At 26.8% G+C, this 18,782-nt stretch overlaps 1 protein-coding gene across 1 annotated transcript in view; it reads right to left on the reverse strand.

The window, feature by feature from the left end:
- Positions 1-10,644: 10,644 nt before the first annotated feature.
- LOC119672261 (fringe glycosyltransferase) overlaps positions 10,645-18,782 on the reverse strand; it is a 76,540-nt gene continuing 68,402 nt past the window's right edge. Inside the window, exons 5-7 of the mRNA XM_038083271.1 lie at positions 14,659-14,797; positions 11,228-11,402; positions 10,645-11,142 (exon numbers count right to left, since the gene is read on the reverse strand). Of these exons, the coding sequence (XP_037939199.1) occupies positions 10,907-11,142; positions 11,228-11,402; positions 14,659-14,797 (550 nt within the window). The 3' untranslated portion in view covers positions 10,645-10,906. The remainder of the gene's footprint in view (positions 11,143-11,227; positions 11,403-14,658; positions 14,798-18,782) is intronic.

The following is an 18,782-nucleotide window of genomic DNA, read 5'->3' on the forward strand; positions in this document are numbered from 1 at the left end:
ATTTGTAAAATCGTTCTATAAATGTAGAATATTTTTAATATGATTTTTAGGAATTAGGAATTACTTTCATAATTGAAGCTAATTTTTTTCAGAAAGTTTTTTTAACCAAAAATTACTTACAACAACAGTTTTATTTTTTATTTGTAAAATATTTATTTTTATTATTCTTAATTAGTTGAATTTTTGGCTGACACTACAGCTGTTTCGAATATTACCAAGTACCCATCATCAGTGGTCTTGAACATATTTCTTACATTAAATTATTCGTGAATAATTTTTGGAGACTGCAAGTACCAAGAATTGAACTCGTACCCTGCCAAATTTGAAGTTCAGAGCTAGTATTTATTAGTCAACTGACCCAAATCCATAATTTAACATACTTGTATTTTTGAACTTGGAATTTTGTTAATTTGCCAAGAAATTTATTAACAAAATCAATTGCTGTGTTATTTTGGAACGAAATCATAAACCAGCTGTAGAATAATTGAATTAATAATCATATTTGTTTTTTTAATTGTTTAATTTCAGTACTATTCTTTTATAGAGGCATTATTTATTGTACGATTTTTTTTTCTTTCTTGTGCATAGAACCTAATCTAGGAACCTAATATGCAGAAAGTCATGTTAATGTTACTTTACGAATTTTTCATATTTTATATTTTTAATTCTTTATTAAATTGATTTTAACGTTTAATATTCTTCTTAATGAATAATTCAAGACCTCCTCTATGGTCGCTTTTTTTATTTCCTTGAATTGTTTACTATACAACTTTCTTTCGGTTACTTCTACAAAAGTATTCATAACAATAAACGTTTAACTACTATAGCTTTCATTATAATATTTATCTATTTTATATATTTAAGTGAATCAGTAAATATTTAAGTAAATATATTAAAAATTAAACGAACAAGTCAATTCATTTAGTTATCAATTTTATTTAAACATAATATTTAACTTCTACTTCATTATAAAATAATTGAAAAGGTCACTAATGTATTTTAGACCAAAATGGAATATATAAAAGCATTTAATTGATTAATTTATTTATTTATTTATTTAATATATATATATCATATACATACATATATAGAACAATTTTGACACTTTTCGAAAAAGCCAGTAATCAAGTAATTGAAAAGCCATAAATGGTAAAAATGCCAGTCAAGACAAATATAATATCTTTATTATAAAATTTGAAACGAAAGACAACATCAAGAGAAGAATTTAACAGAATACGCGCGAAAAACGTTTTCATTCCAATTGGAATTATGAGTCAATGTTAACTACTACTAGAGAGAAACTACAACAGACATACGCACAGGTGGAGAGTATTTGTTTTTTCCAGTCTTTTAATGTTCTCGCCGATTATCTAGATACTTTTGAGTTTTAAATTTAAAATTTCTCTCCAATAATTTATTGCTCTTAAATAACTCAATTTTTTATGTTATTTACCCAAATATTTTCTATTATGATAAATAACAATACCGAATTGTAAAGAAACATTGACGATTGTTTACGATTTTTAAAAATTAACATTGCGCTGTCTCAAAAATTTTTAAGATTAACTATTGATAGTTATTAAACTGGTAATACTTATTAATCAAATTTTGAATTTAATTTTAAATTAATTAATTTTTTAAGTTTAACTACTGTTCACATAAAGTTATCATAACTTTACCATACCCAAACATAGGTTAATATAACTTTAATTTTTTTTTGTCGAATGTGACGCGTCTTATGATAAAAAGAAACTAGAACGATTCGAACACTAATGAAGAAACAATAACAAATATTTGATTAATTTATTGGAATTTGCTGACTATACAACGCTGTTTCAAGTATTACCAAATAATCATCATCAGTGATTATAGTTTATAGTCCGTATATAATTTGTTGGACTGAAAGTGCCAAGCTTAGAACTCATGCCTGTCAAATAAGTAACGATGACTCATCGTATTTTTTCACAGCTAAACAATCGAACTGCTACTATATAACCAAATTTAAATTAAGTAATACCTTAATTTGCAGAAATTATATTAATAAAGAAAAATGTTATTTTAAGAACTTTTAATGAACCACTTCACTTACTTTACAATTATAAGTTTACCCATAAAGACATTGCTTATATTTTATCTAACAATTGGAGTATTTATAATAAAAACATATATCTAAATCAATAGTTTATTTACTAACTAAACATATAGAATATATATCTAAGATGTGTGAATTAATTTCCGATTCTTAATCAATTTCCATTTAAAAAAGTAATTACAACAATTCTATATATCTATCAAAATTGTTACAGGACATCTTGTTGTGTGAGGTTTGAAGACCAGCAAAAAATTTGTATACTTTGCGACGCTCAATAAATTTCTTCACCGTTTCCAATTGAAACCTAATGCCATCCAGTTGGGTGTCTTTAGTCTGCTTCTGTGGTCTTTTTTGTTCTTGCAAGGTAGTTGTCTCATTCACCGGACTCTACATAATATTTTTTTATCACTATTTCTGTTTCGATATAGATCACATACAGTTCACGATTACAAGGTTTAGAATTTTCTTTTAGGCTTAATTTTTATATTTAATTTCTACAAATAAATTTATTAATTTGTTCTCACGTATGTGATCAACAATTCTCAGTATAATCCTCTCGAATGTAGTTATTAGGTCAAAGAGCATATTTTTAAACCTTTGATTCTCAAAATCCATACTTGAAAATTGCACTAACTCAAACACTTATACTATGTACAACCCTGAATTATAGTAGGACATGCTTTTTTACAATTTAAGGTAGTTCTGTCACAAACGATGTCACATGTAGTTACTCCTAATGTATTTGTAATATATTAATGTAATATATTAATGTATTTCACCAATTTTTATTTTATTTTTTTTTGAATAGGGGGAAAGATTATTGTAAAACTGATTTAAATCTTCCGTCAATGTTCTTACTTCTGCTTCTCTGATATGTCGTGTAAAATTTATCAATTTTTTTCCTAAGGAATAGGATTCCAAGAAGTTTTGCACTAACTTTTAAATAGTTGCATCTCAAACTCTATAAAGGACAGACAGTTTAATTTGCTTCCGTTTTAAAAATAATTGATTAGATCGATTACATTTCAGTAATAGTTTCAACAAATAAAAATATTTTTTATTTTTTTTTTTGCAATAAAAGGTACTAAAAAAACCTTTTATTGAAAAAAAAGTTTTTAAAATATATGCCAATAGTTCATATATTTAATTTTTGATTTAGCTTTATAATTAAATTTTACCTAAAAACATGAATTTTCTCGATAAAAAAATTTTTAAATTTTAAACATTTAATTTGTGGTACACCTCACATAATGCATATACGTACAAAATTCCCTCTAAATAAAATTTTTAAATATTTTCAAAATGATTTGATAAGTAAAATATTTAAATTTTTCATTTCTAATTCGGATTTATCACATAAAAGTTTAAAATTTCACTATGGTATTATTTAAAAGTGTTTTTAAACAACTAATTATTCGCGCTATTTATATAAAATGTGCATGCATAAAATTACCATAAAATGAAATTCTATAAAATATATTCCAAAAATATTTATTTTTTATTTCTGACTAGGATTTATCATTAAATTTTAGTAAAAAGCAAAATTTTTAGTATGCTTAATTTTAGAAATATTTTAAACTAAATAATTATGTACCTGCAATATGTACAATATGTGCAATATGGACTTATCATTCCTCTATCAATTTTCGTCAATTTAATCAAAGAAAAGGCAAACTATTTTATATATCATATTAGTTATTTCTCATTATTGTATATAAAATGTATAAAATAATATATATACAAATATGTGTCTTATATATGAAAAGATTTAAACTAAGTGCTTTAATTTATGAATAAACTTGAGTGTACAAATTTAGCTTCCAGAGCATCTGTATAAAGAGCTATAGCTTTCACAAGTGGTTTCATTTTTTTTTAAATATTTTTATAAAGTGGTTTTCGAAAAGTAATGAATCACAACAACAAAAATTCATTTCTATATTATTTTAATTAATTAAATTTTCAGCTGACCATACAGCTGTTTCGAGTATTGCCAAATACACATCATCAGTGGTCTTCGAAATAATTCTTGAATTTAGTTATTCGTAAATAATTTTTTTTGAGACTACATCGAAGTCGTGTCCTGCCAAATTTGAAGCTCAGAGTCAGCACAACTTATTCAATTGACCCAAACCATAAAATAAGCAGCTAACATTTGTTACGAAGATATTCTAAATAGAAATTTAATTTAGAAACCCTGAAAAACTACAATCTTATGTACTTTAAGTCTTGTATTTATTAATTATTTCGTTATTTATAAATAAATGATGAAACCTTTAAATACTTACAATACATATTTTTTGATATCTATTTCTCTTTAGAATTGTCTCTATATTTTTTTTTTTTTTGATAGGCATAAATCTTCATATTACTAATAATACTGTAATATGTTTGTCGTAAAAATGTTTAACCTAACAAAAATAATTCAATACATATATATACTATATACAATTCAGATTTTTTTTTTTTTAATGTAAGTTTTCTGTAATTTCAGCATTATTTAAAATGATGAAATTTGAAATAATTTTTAATATTATTGTAAAATTTCATTATCATCACACCGTTCATAATACTTCCGCTCTACGCTTATATATTTTTAGACAATTATTAGTTTATGTTGTCACAATATCATACCAATGTCATGAAATACTATATGATAACAAAAAAAAGTATTTTAAAGATCATAAAAAATTACAACAAATCAATCAAGTGACATTAGCTAACGAATTTGTATTGACAAATTTCCATTGTTCTCACGTGAACAGATGCAGCATTTACGGTCAGTAAAACGCAAACACAAAATTCAGTAGAAAAATGTGGAAACGTATTTAACGCATTTGTTTTCATTCATCATTAAACCAATACAAAAGAGTGATGAAAGAGCGTTTGTGCGTGGATTATCGAAAGATATCTAGATGCGTACTATGAAGCCGAAAACGTGCCTCAACGCTGGCCAACATTGAGGCACAGCAACAAACGAACATGAAAAACGAAAAGAGTTTAAAAATGTATTTAATTTTATTCATTTCAGCTTTAACCACAAAAGTGTTACTCCCTCGAACGCCGAGGCTAAAATGAAAATAACACAAAAAATAATAACAAAAATGAAAATAATGAATACACACGGCATAAAGGCACAAATTCCAGTGGCATTTGCGGTGTAGCTTTGAGGGAGTTACTGGCCCAAAGGCCAAGTAGTGTACGCCAATCGGTACGCCTGAAGCCAAATATGTTTTGGTGAAGCAATTAAACCGATTTAATTTGTGGTTGCGTGAATGTGTGAAATAAGTTATTAAAAAATAAAATTCTCTTTTATTCCATACACTTTTTATTCTACGATAAACACACAATGTTCCTAATGATATCGTTAAGTGAAAACCTCAGCACTATGAACATTTTATTATTACTTTGAAGCAATTAAGTGTTTTTTTCCTTATGATTGATAAGTACAATACATAATTACTATAATTGATTTTACAACAGTTGTTGGTGTTGTTTTTATTGTTCTGAATAACTTCATAAACAAACCGTAAAATTCGACTTACTAAGATTTCAATATAAACCATACTTTTAATGTTAATATTACAATGTACATTTGTATAAAATTCCAAGTGATCCACTTTCTCAACATACTAGTGGTCAGTTTTATCATGCAAACTAACGGATCGATTTCACACTAAATTGTCATTAATGATAAGGAACATCTAAGAGTTACTTATCAAAGAGCTGATATAAGATACAAACAACAAAATTTGCAAGCAAAATCAAATCGAAATCTTGAGAATTTGGTGGTCTAAAAGTTTAACAAAAATGATATAACATTTATCAACGACTATGAGTAAACGGCTATATACATCTAACAATTTGACTGTACCCAACAATGGTTGACAATAGAGAAATATTTAATTTTATACTAAAACAGCTCGTAGATCAGAATTTTAACCATTCATTATAATCACGGTTGCCACTTATGGTACTTAAGTACCAAAATTGGTACTTAAGTACCAAAATTGGTACTTTTTTTTTCGTTTGGTACTCATATTCAAAAAATGGTACATTTTTGACGACCCAACTTTATTGTGGATATTTCCAATTCATTTTTTTTATAAATGCAACTTTGCACTATTTTATATTTTATTCATTTATAACACTATGAAAAACACAGAACGAAAATACAAAAAAGTCCAAAAAAACTAGGGACTTTTTTTACAGAAATGGTGCCTTTTCAAACCAATTTTGGTACAGGAAAAAATTTTCAAGTGGCAACCGTGATTATAATAAAATAAACATATTTTAACATAATTCAAACAAAAAGCATTTGATCTAGTATCTACCCCTAAATTAGTGATGGTATGTGGCCAGAAAACATGTAAAATCAGCCTCTTTAAAACTGATCGCTTTTACTTAAATCCGTCCTTGTGTGAGCCTTCATTCTAGCGGCTACATTTTCTTCTAAACATTTTATTCGATATATATTTAAAGTTATATCAAATAGTTCGCTTAATAAAAACTACATAAAACAATTTTAAACACTCTGCTTTTATACCATCTATAAAGATCTATACCGTTGAACTATGGGTTGAAATTTGACTTTAGTGCATATTAAAAGTAATATATTAAACCCAGGCAATCTTCAAAAATAAAGACACCATTTTTATATACGACTAAGGATATATTTATATATCCTTGTTACAAACAAGCGTAGTAAGAATTATAAATTTTGTTAATTACTTATTTTTACTTCTTAATAATACGAATCATCATTTTACTTTGCTTTTATTATTTCAATCGTCTTACAAATGTTAATTAAGTCAATAAAGTTTTTAGTGCAGTTAGATTAGATGCATACAAGAAGCGATGTCTTTATCTGCACATAATCTTTGTGTTTGATGTATTAATCTCAAGACCAGCGTTACACGAATAAGTGCTGATTCTATTAATGTTATTTTGAAGATCGGTGTATCTGTGGCTTTATAAACTTTGGTTATCAGCATATTCAACATCTTCGAGTTGAATGAACGTGTAACTTAGCTCAGAGTTACTCAATATCTATGGATATTGATATTGCCTAGGTCAGAATATAGTAGAAGAAGGAAATATTAAAAAATAAGGACTTATTTAAAATATTTGCTGTTTGCGTAGCCAGTACCATTTACATGGACATGATAGGTGCATTTCTGACAAACTTGCAAATTAGTGAACGGAGAGATAAGTGAAACCAAATCGGAATAAATTTTCATCACCTTTATGAAAATTTTCACATATCGGCATAAAGAAGCGACTTTTTCAAACTTTTTTGAATTAACGAATCAATCCCAGTAGATGTCTGATCTAAAAATGATATTTTGGGGGTGTCATTTACAGAACAAAAAAACAACTTCAATTTCAAGCTACTTTCAAGGTTTTTAAGAATATTTTCAAACTATTTTCAATAACATATTACTGTTTTTTTTATTATTATTTATTAATATACATAATATATATAATATACATAATATGACATATATGCATGTATATATATATGTATATACATGTATAATCACTAATATTATATATATTACATCTGTTTTTTCTCTCCCCTGATTACTGGGATAAAGTTTTCACAATGCTGTGAAAATCTTCTCCATTCATTTCTAAGAGGTGGTTTAGTGGGTTCAAGTCTCACTCACTGATATTATTATGAAAATGTCGATGTATTTTACTCTATCCTGAAAGTGTAATATAATTTCGTATTAAATATTTTCTTTTTTTTCGTAAATGCTTCACCTTTAGTACAACCAATGTATTTATGTATTTAATAAAATGATTCAAAATTAATATGACACTCAACTGACAAACTCTTTAAATTTCATTTTTTTTTTCGCATTTGAAATTTCAATTTTAATTCAAGTCTCATTCAAAATCTGAACTTCCATTGTCATTTCAAATATTTTTTTTCGACTTCAGACCCTTAAGTTTTATTTGCTGATTACCTCCTTCTGTCAACTGTCAACTTGCACACTGCTACCTTTCATACGCATTTTAACACGAATGAGTTTAATTCAAGATTTCAAAAAAAAATCTGAAGTTTTGAAAGTGTTAAAAATGAAAGTAAGACAAATTTTTTGACAGTTTTATGGAATCGAGTTTGACTTATATTTAAGAAGAACATGACACCTCACTGTTACTACAAACTTAAATTTTGGATAAAATCTAAAATAATCGAAATGCTTATAAATGGCAAAACTTTCAAATTAATTTGTTTGAATTTAATTTATTTTTTTAAACTAAAATATCTTTCTTAACGCATTTAGTATAACATTTGATTTCGTACAATTTTCGCTAATTAATGATATTAAATCCAATTACAATACCTATTTTTAGAAAGCTTTTTGTCCGCATATGGATGAAATAATAATATAATAAATGATTAAAAATTAAAATAATTTGCAAAGGTGGTCTATCGTCTCTTAATTGTAAGTTAAATATTATAAATATCGTTTATCGTACACTATAAAATGAATCGAACACTTCAAATGTTTGGAAATAGTAGAACTATTTAAACAGTAAATCCTTTTTTAAGTTTCACTTTATTTTTGTTATGTTTGATAAAAATCCGGTTCAGGTCCAGTGTCCCAGTACCATATCATGTTCGAACATATTTGAGTAGCTCGCTCTGCTCATGCCAAACGCTTAAACACAGGCACACTCGAATATTAAAATGCTTGAAGATCCGAACCTGAATAAGTTTAAGATCTATCTAAACATTCCAAAATTTTTAAATCATGTGACAATTATCAGAGAATAAAACACTGACTATAACGTATTTCTTTAATATTATAATATTATTAACATTCAATATTTTAAGTTAAGTTTTGGTCAATAAGTCTATCGGAAAGGAATAAATGGGTAATCTTCAAACCTATTCTGGCTAATTAATTTGGCCACCCTAGCATCGGCATAACGGCTTGCAAAAAAGACGATCAGCGTTGAATAAATTACTTAATATCTGTCCAGCAAATACAATATTACCATATGTATTAGTACGAACACGAAACAATGCAAGTTAAAAGTTAGTCAAAGTATGTAGACTAGAAACTAAAGAGAAATAACAAAATATTTTTATATGTTGTCTGAGAATCACTTTGAGAATATAATAGGATTTAAAGTAACAAAGAAATGTGGTCACATGTAAACTAATAAATTTTTATGGTTCAATTATTTACTATGTAAATTGTATGACAACATCCCTTATGCTACTTTGACATAGATCTCTCAGGGTACTAGATGACCCTTTGCGCCACTGGCTTCCAAGGAATCAAAGTAATGCTGATTTTTTGTGCTTCTAACCGACCCTAATCCTGTCCTCTCTCAATATGACGTTAAAATGTTTTCCTGACCAGTTATAATGAAAAAAGACGATTTGAAATGAAACTGAAAAATTTATTATCAAGTTAAGATCAGTATAACCAAGTAGAAATAGTTGGAAATAGTTGGCAAATACTATAAGATTATGATAGAAGTGTCGTGTAACGAAGGTTGACAAACAATGCTTTAGCATTTATTTTTCCATTTCTTGGATATTCACATAATTATATTATATGTGTTAATTTTTCTTAATTATCTCTCTCTTTCTCTGTCTCTCTTTTTATATTTCGCCTTCTTTCTCCTCTTTATCGATCATTTAATTTTTTTTTTTCTATTATTACTTTCTCTTACCTTTCAGTAAATTAGTTAATTTAGTTTAATAGTAAATATTACAATAGCCGTAATTTTTTCTTTCAGGGTTGTAGAAAAACAACATTAAGTGTGGTTGAAGCAGATTGGCATCACTTTTAAAATATGTCAAAAATTTTTTTGTTATGTTGTGTAAAATATGAAATATAAATATTGCAAACAAAAAATTAATTAATATAAATAAAAGACAATATAATTAATAATAAACGAGCAAGAGTAAGCAGTTTTTATCTTATTCTTTTGAAATTTTGCAACATATTTCCAGTCACAATAGATTGATTTTTGTATTTGACTGCACTAAAACTTAAGACGCAACATTTTTTGTTACTAAAACCTAACTCTGACTCACATGTTTTCCTTTGTAAGTTGCAAGTATTCTTTTGCTACTCTGAAAGAAAAAATTTTGGCTAATATACATAAAATAAATTACAACCCTGTTTAAACATTAATCGAAAAAAATAAATAAAAACATCGAAAAATAATTATTTTTTAACAATTTTATTCAATTTAATTTATGCAAATTTTAAGACTACAACAATTTTTTATACAATCACACTACAACTTAATGATATCAATAAATGGTTTAAGTGTATTAATTATTTTATTAGGAATATTTTAAATATTTTACAATTAAATTCTCCTTAAGAGACTAGAAATACATATATAAAAGATTTTTTATATAAAATATACTTAAAGGAAGCACATTTTAAATACAATAAACGGAAGTGGTTAATATGGAAGCTCATTATATGTATAAAAATTGCAAAAAATGTATTGTATATAATTTAAACAATTTATTAAAACACAGGACAGAAGTATTTTTTTTAATTTAAAGGCAAGCATAAAATTTAAGATACAATAATAAGGGACATTTATTTACTTTTAGGATTTATGTTTCGCTAATATTTACAATAGTATAATTTTTAACTAAAATTACATCACAGTTTTGAGATTTTATTAGTTTTCAACTAAATCAACAACATTTTGAGTTTTTTTGCTGCTACAACAATAATTTACTTAATTCTTGCAACCATTTGCATATTAAACTACGATCAATTTTTGACTAACAACAAATTGATTTTAAGCATTTAGTTTAAGGGATCATCTTGGTGGACAGAAACTAAAATATGGAAACAATTGACAGTGCAATGAATAAAATCGTTTTGGATCTGTTTTTAAATCAAATCCATCAACTTTAATGACATTCCATTGATTTTTCATATGTGCATAACTGAAAGAAACTTGATCTTGAAATGTTTCTGGACGTATAAACTCCATAGGTTCCAAATGTGAATGGAAATTATCGACGACAGTTAATGGCACCTTCAATAAATGTTCTGCAAGAAAAGAATTGAATAAGAAATGTAATTATTTTTAATTATCACTATCTCTAATGAATTGTAGCTGTGTAAAGTAACGTACCAATTATGAAACCCATTGTCACGTCATCTGGAAACCGTATTTTGTCCCCAATACTAATAAATTTACCACCACCAGCAATTGGTAGCATCTTAAGAGTTAGAGCACGACTTAGGCAAAAGCCAGCACCGCCTGTTGCAAACCAAAAGGTTATCTTCTTGTTGGTCGATTGGTTCTTCTGGAAAAATAAAAAATAAATAAAACAGGAATAAAAAATAAAATAAAAATAAAATAAAGTTATAAAATTTTAAATAACTAAAGTTTAAAAAGATTAATTGAGCATTAAAATTAACAAAATATAAAGAAACTCATTAAACCGTAAGGTAATTTTATATCCTTTCTTTTTTTTCACTACGTGTAACCTAAAACCTATAAAAATAAATATTGCAATTTTAAGTAATTAGCAATCATTTTATTTTTATTTTTTGTATTTTAAGCTTAAAAAGAAATGAAAATAAATTTTTTTTAATATTAAGTTAAAGGCTCTTAATGATTATAACTGGGAAATGCAGCTGGTCTCATGTTACGGATGCACATAAGAAATACGTTTAAATATATTTTAAAATTTACAAACTTCTTTGACTTGATTGCCGACTTTTTTATGCAAAAAACGTATTTTTACTATATTTTACACCAAATCTCATAATATATAAAATCCGTTACAAGCATTATTTCTGCTGTCTCTAAATGCAAAATTCCAATACATTTATTAAATCTATCGTGTTCATTCATTTATTTATTCATCTATTATAGTTAACTATCTAATTTTCACGAAACAGATATCTATGAAATACCGCTTTTCGGAAACTATAGTCGGTCTTTAAGCTCTTTAAATAGATCATATCAATAATTAATGTGTCAGGCTCAGCGTTAAGTCTTTGGTGTAAATTTGTAAGATTAATGTTTGCGCAGAAATCAGTCGGTATTTTGAAAGAATAAATATTTTATTTGAAATTTAATATATTTTTTATTCAATGAAGTTTTTATGTTTGTACACGTGTTAGAAGAGTAGCAACTACTAAATTATTAACACAGCTCAGCTGTGATCAGATACCATTTACTATCGAGTTAAAAAGAAGTGTTTATAAATGCAATAAATTCAAAAGTGAATGCAGTAGTTTTATTAACTTCAAAAAATCTTACTATAGATACAAATCTTTTTAACTGTATTGCAGAGTCTTGACTGTATATCGATTTCATTTTTCACTTCAATAAATCACATAAATTTGATGATGGCTATAGTTTTTTGTGGTTATTGTCATAATTAATATTTTAATAGTTACATAAAAATAATAATATTTTAATTGGTAATAACTGTTTAATAACATAAGGAAATTGTAAGTCAAGACATCAAAAATTTACACTGAAATGTAACTTTTTGAAATGCATAAAATTTAATGCATTTTAGTTTTGAATTTATTGCAGAAAATAAACTAATATGATGTGCAACAAATTTACTAATAATAGACTAGAATTATGGAATTTACCTATTGTGCTCGTTACAATCTATTCATATATTTATAAAAGAAGTACTATATTATAGGTTTATTTGATCGTTAAATAATATTTGAATCTATATTTTTCTAATAAAATAAATTTTAATTTTTTTCTAACAAAGAAAAAAAGACTTTTAAACTTTATTGAATAATTTGAGTTTAAAATATTTACCCAATGCTCAACTTAAGTTAAATATAAATAAAATTACAACTTCCAGTGTATGAACGAAGTACTATTAAATAATAAATATTTTTAGTATTGTAGTCGAAATATTTTAAAATTTTTTGTGAATAGTATCTACAATCTTACTATGAAAAATTAACACATCAGCATTTGAATGCGAAGTTGAAGAAATAAAGATAGTATACTTTACCAGAACTTTACAAGATCAAAACTTCAACTCCGGAGATAAAAAAAAAAATTAAAATAAACAAAAAAACAATATGTATTACAATTATACTAGAAAAGAAGCTCATTACGTTCTGCATCAAATTATGCTATAGATTGGCTGCTACATGTTCCCATAACAAAGGTTATAGCAAAGCAATTACTCACAAAAGCCACAAAAAGGCTTGTGGCTACAGGACAATGGAGTGATTGTCGCCCATCCATTTACTACAAAGCAAAATTTACAGTTCCAAACTAACCGCTAAATTTGACACTTATAATAAGCAAATTCTAAAACTATAACACATAGCATGGAAGAATAATTTCATCTCCTATCAATATGAGAATATGAGAATACTCTATATGATACTCTATATTTACTCTATATGAGAATAGAGTAAAAGCATACATAAAATTAATTTGATCCAGTTGGAATAAAAGACGGGTAAATCAAATACAAAAAATAAGTACAGCATTTGTATCTGTACTCACAGGAGTAATATCGAAACTCTATATAGTATAATATGATATTATACGAAAAAATTAAGTTTGATACCATTATATTTAAGTCATAGTTGAGATTGTGTACAAATAGATTGAAATGTTAACAAAAATTTATATTTAAAAATAATATATATTCTAATGTAGGAATGCTTTCGGCAGATGATAAATAAATAAGTTGGCGAAAAAACACATAAATCAATAAAAATCCTGAGTACATCGATCAATACCTACATCCATATAACTGAAACTAAGCTATTTAAAACGTCGCATATGTCGCTTTTGAACATTTATCAAAAGTTACTGTTATGAATATATTAATATATCATGCGCGATATCAATAATCGCAGGATAACATTATAACATAATAATGTCGGTAGATACTTTTTCCTTAACAAAATTAATAAATTGTCAAAATTAAACAAAAAAATCGTTGCTCCCAGCTATATATAAAAGGGAAGGAAGTCCACGATAGGTCAACAACAGACCTAACTGTATCAACGATAGTCTGCAGACATATGTTATAACCTAAGATATTAATAACTTCTAACATATCCGTAATATAATTAAAAAGTTGTCAAAATTTATTAAAAAATAATTGTTTCTTTCCTTATACAAGAGGAAGGGAAGTCCACAATAGGTCAGCAACAGGGCTGCAGACATATTACCTAAGCTATTACACACTTCTAATATACCCCGCTATAAAAATGCTAATATTCTCAACGGTTTACTGTATACTAAAGTGCTAAATGTTAATAATTTAAATTTTAATTATAATTATCTTTAGTGTGTAAAAATTGATTCTTTGATTTGCATTTGACAAAGTACAAGTCAACTTCATAGTACTTGGAGTTTAAAAAATTGTTGAACAACAATCAAATTCAAGCATAAATCAAAGATCAATAACATTATTGATGGGTATTTGGTAATACACGAAACATTTCTTTGGTCCCTCAAAACTTCAATTAATTAAAGAACTAACATTTAAAATAAAAACTGCTTTATTATTTATATAAATTATTTTCTTTATAAACTTTATTAAGACTTACGCTATCAAAGTGAATTTCCAGTGGCGACGAAATACTAGGTTTGCCCAAATACCAGTCCACTGATGGACTGTATTCGTCCAATAGCTTAACAAGGCGTGGTACGTTAACATAATTGTCATCATCGAAGTGACAAAACCATCTGTAAAAAATAAATAAAAAAAAAATTAATTATTTTGTTAATGAAGAAAAAAATGTTTAACGAATAAATCTTATAAGACTTAGTTTAGAGAAGTTTGTCTGTGGCGGGCTAATAAATCAATTTTAAAGAAAAAATGAACAAATATTTTTATTATTTTTATTTAAAGCATAAATATGAAAAACGTACAAAGTTATTTTTAAAAATTTTGAAGAGAATTAAATTTAAGCTTATGAGCATCTTTTTCGAAACTAAATCTCAAGCGCAAAGTTAATCATTAATAACTTTTGCGGTTTTAAATAATTTTTGTTTCTCCTTTTTTGTCTTAAATTTATTTTCGCTTATGCTGCACGCTTCATTTAACCGACAAATCCGATTAGGGACAAAATTTTTGCAACATTTACTTAAAAGGAATTAAGGACTCGAAATTAGCAAAAAAACAAAAAAACTGGGAAGAAATTGAAGAAACACAGAATTCATCTTTTACGAGCTTAGCTCATAACATGAGCATAGTCAAGAAGTTAAACTTTTCATGTCAACTTAAAAATTTTAAATTTATTAAAAAACAACAACAAACGACAACAAATATAAACGAAACATCTGAACAACAAAGGGAAGCCGTAAGCCTTAATGTACCAATTTTGATAAAGGTGCGCTTAATCGCTGAAAAATATGTTTTCCAGTACTAACGCAATTTTGTAGTTCATGTGGCATTTATGTACCAAAATTTGTTAAAAAAAAGATTTCTTAATTTTTTCAAAGTAATTTGAGAGTTCTACTTCTCAGAAACTTTATTCTTTTCACATTTTTTATTATGATATTTTCTGTTTTATATTTTTTTAACCAGTTCAGAAATTTATGTTGCCACACACTAGTATCGCACTGGTAATTTGCATAACTATTACCATAAGTGACACTTCCGCTGTAGCTCCACATTTTTCAGTGGATCATTTTTATGCGGTTTTGCCATATCACATTTAAAACTTAATGAACTTATCAGTCAGTGAAAGAGCATTACGAGTACTCCACCGTCGACTTCACTGCGCATGCATATGTATATATTGTACTATAAATTAAAATCATAGAAATTTTGATTTGTTCGACAGTGGCGGTGAATGTCTGCAGAAAATTATAGTCAACAATAATGATGGATGGTTATGTTTGCATACCCATATTATAGTAACCGGAAAACGTCAACATATAATAGTTTAAGACGACAAGCACAAAAAAGTAAGAATGCTATAAAAACAGAGCAATTCCACAAAAAGTGCTACTAATTACGCTTAAGTACAGTAGCAAAAACAGTTAATCGCGAAAAAGCAAGCACATTAATCTGGAAGGCATGTGGGCATTACAGCACAGTGTTGCCACATGTCCATCATTTGCCTCAGGCATATTCGTATGCATAGCCATTCACTAAAAGTACGGATAAGATACATAGCTTTTTTTTCGAGCTTATCCAAAGCGGATGCTGTAATTTAAATTTGCACTTGCTTTGATTTAAATTAATGCAAAAATACTGCAGTAGCAGTAATAGTGGCAGCTTAAAATGTTGCACGAAAAAATGTTGTCCATGGTGGTTACTTACACTGTAATTGTCAGCTTAATGCTGCAGTAATTACTTCAGACTGATCTGGTCTGAAGTGGCATGCAGGAAGCGTTTTTTTTTTTTTTTGTATGAAGTGGACGGTGAACGACAACCAAATCAGTGACGGCTAGCTGCATTAGCTTAAATTGGAAAAGACAGTAGAAAGTGGCAATTAATAACTAACAGTACTTACTTGATTTCTTCATAATTGCCAATTAAATAATAGAGTTGAAAGGAAGTTTGTTGCTACATTTTTATTGCCCAAATGCTTGGTTTATACTAATACTTTGAGTTAAAATGTGTATTAAAGTAATCAATTTTAAAAATTTATACTAAACTTTCGAATTTATTACAAATAGGTGATAAAAAAATATCTAATTTTAAAATTTACATTCTATAAAAGCTTTCTCTTCTGTAGATGCTTAGGGCCTGGGAGACTATTAACAAATGATTTCTTAATAGTGATCAATAATTTATCTGAAATGAATTATATTAATGAATTATCTGAATAATCTTATTCTAAAAGAAGTTCCGATATACAATAACCATTAATATACTAATAACTGCTATTAATGCTTGCTGCTATTAAAACTAAATATTTATATGTTTAAGCTAGACTGAACGCAGGGACCCACTTATAGAAACATTTCTAATACATTATAATTTTTAATACTAACTGAAAAAAAAACTTTTTGAAATTAATAACTAAAATTCAAGACGGTAAACTAAAATTTTAAAACTAAAAAATTTTTCATTAAAACCTGTTATTTGTGAGTAAATATTTTTCAAACTATAATAGTGTTTCACTTCGTTATTCGCTCTCAAATTTATTTACATAGGTTTTATATCACTCACACTTTCAGATCTTAAAAATTTTATTTTATTTTATGTTTTATTTAAAAACAAATAAAAATTAAATAATAAGATTAGAAAAAGCATCCTTTTTTCTTTAATATTCAGAGCGCATTATACCGACTCACAACTTCCACAAACATATGATTATCGTAATTATTTAACATCAAGGATGTGTCCGAGTTTGACTGATTTGATATAAAATTAAGGCAAATTATAAATTGTGTCGATAACGACCTCCTCATATCACACCTTTTTTTAAAGGTTTTAAAGTTTTAAATATTTAAATTTTTTGAAAGAGATGTCAATTTATACATTTATTAATCGCGAAACTCAAATAATATGACAATGCATTCCATAGTGGTGTAAAATATAAAATCAAAAATCAAAACTAAAGAAATTGAAGTCTTAAGATTTCTTAATTTATTAAAATTTAAGACTAGGATACAGTTAAGATATTTTGAACAACTATTCAACGCTTTTCAATGATACAGGTTAAAATTTAAAACCAAGTTTTTTATAGTAGGTCCCCGGACATGCAGAACACAAAGGCAATGAAAGAGAGAACTGTCACCTCGACAAACAAGGGCCTGAACATTAATTAATTAAACCTAAACTATTTTGTATTCGCAGAGAACTCAGATACCGGAAAGAATGTCAGTTCAAAAACCACCGGATAAATTTCAAAGATAAAAGAAAGAATTTATCACCTCATCTGACAGTCTTTAACAGACTCTTTGCACAGAGTCTAGCAGAGAGGATATCCTTAACAAATAGAATAACATTAACAGAGAGTATACTAAAATTGTCTTTAGTTTTTTGATACGTCACTAGAGACCAGAAACGATCTTAATAAATAGGCTTTTCAAAAACCTGTATTTGACGCTATTCTGAAATGATGAAACATCTGTATATATTCTCTGTGAATATCATAAACTATGCAGAAGCAGACTTATCCAACTGTGAAATAAATTTGTACTGCTCATAACATATGGAATAATACAACACCATCAAAGGTGTGCGCACGTTTATTAAAAGTCTAACGGACGGCTAAAAGTACTAGTTTAAGTATTATTGAACTTACTAACTGATTTCTGTGTAAACTAAATCACTTAAGTAATTATAATAATGTTATTATATTAAAAATAAAAAACCTCTATATCGTGTATTGAAAACTTTTTCTACATATTATGTCAAAGAGACCTATCGATGCTTTGGCTTTTGATCATGTGCAGAAATCGTTAATCTATCATTGTTAAAAGCCAAACCAATAACACACTAAGGAGTTAAAAGCCCATTTGGTAGGACTATGGGTTATGTTAGAGAGCCTCATCTTTATAGAATTTTAATCCTTAAGAAAATTGGTTTTAAATTGCAGCCACATTCATTCTTATGTAATGTATCATACACACTCATACGATCATATTTATGCAAGTTTTTATTCCTTTTTTATTTGTTTACTATCTGCAAAATATATAACAAAGTCATCTGTTTTTTTATTTTAATCAGTTATCGCATTTACCGAAAAAAATTTCATTTTTTTTAAAA

Source organism: Teleopsis dalmanni, chromosome 1 (genome assembly GCF_002237135.1).
Source record: "Teleopsis dalmanni isolate 2A chromosome 1, ASM223713v2, whole genome shotgun sequence".
NCBI classification, from domain to species: domain Eukaryota; kingdom Metazoa; phylum Arthropoda; class Insecta; order Diptera; family Diopsidae; genus Teleopsis; species Teleopsis dalmanni.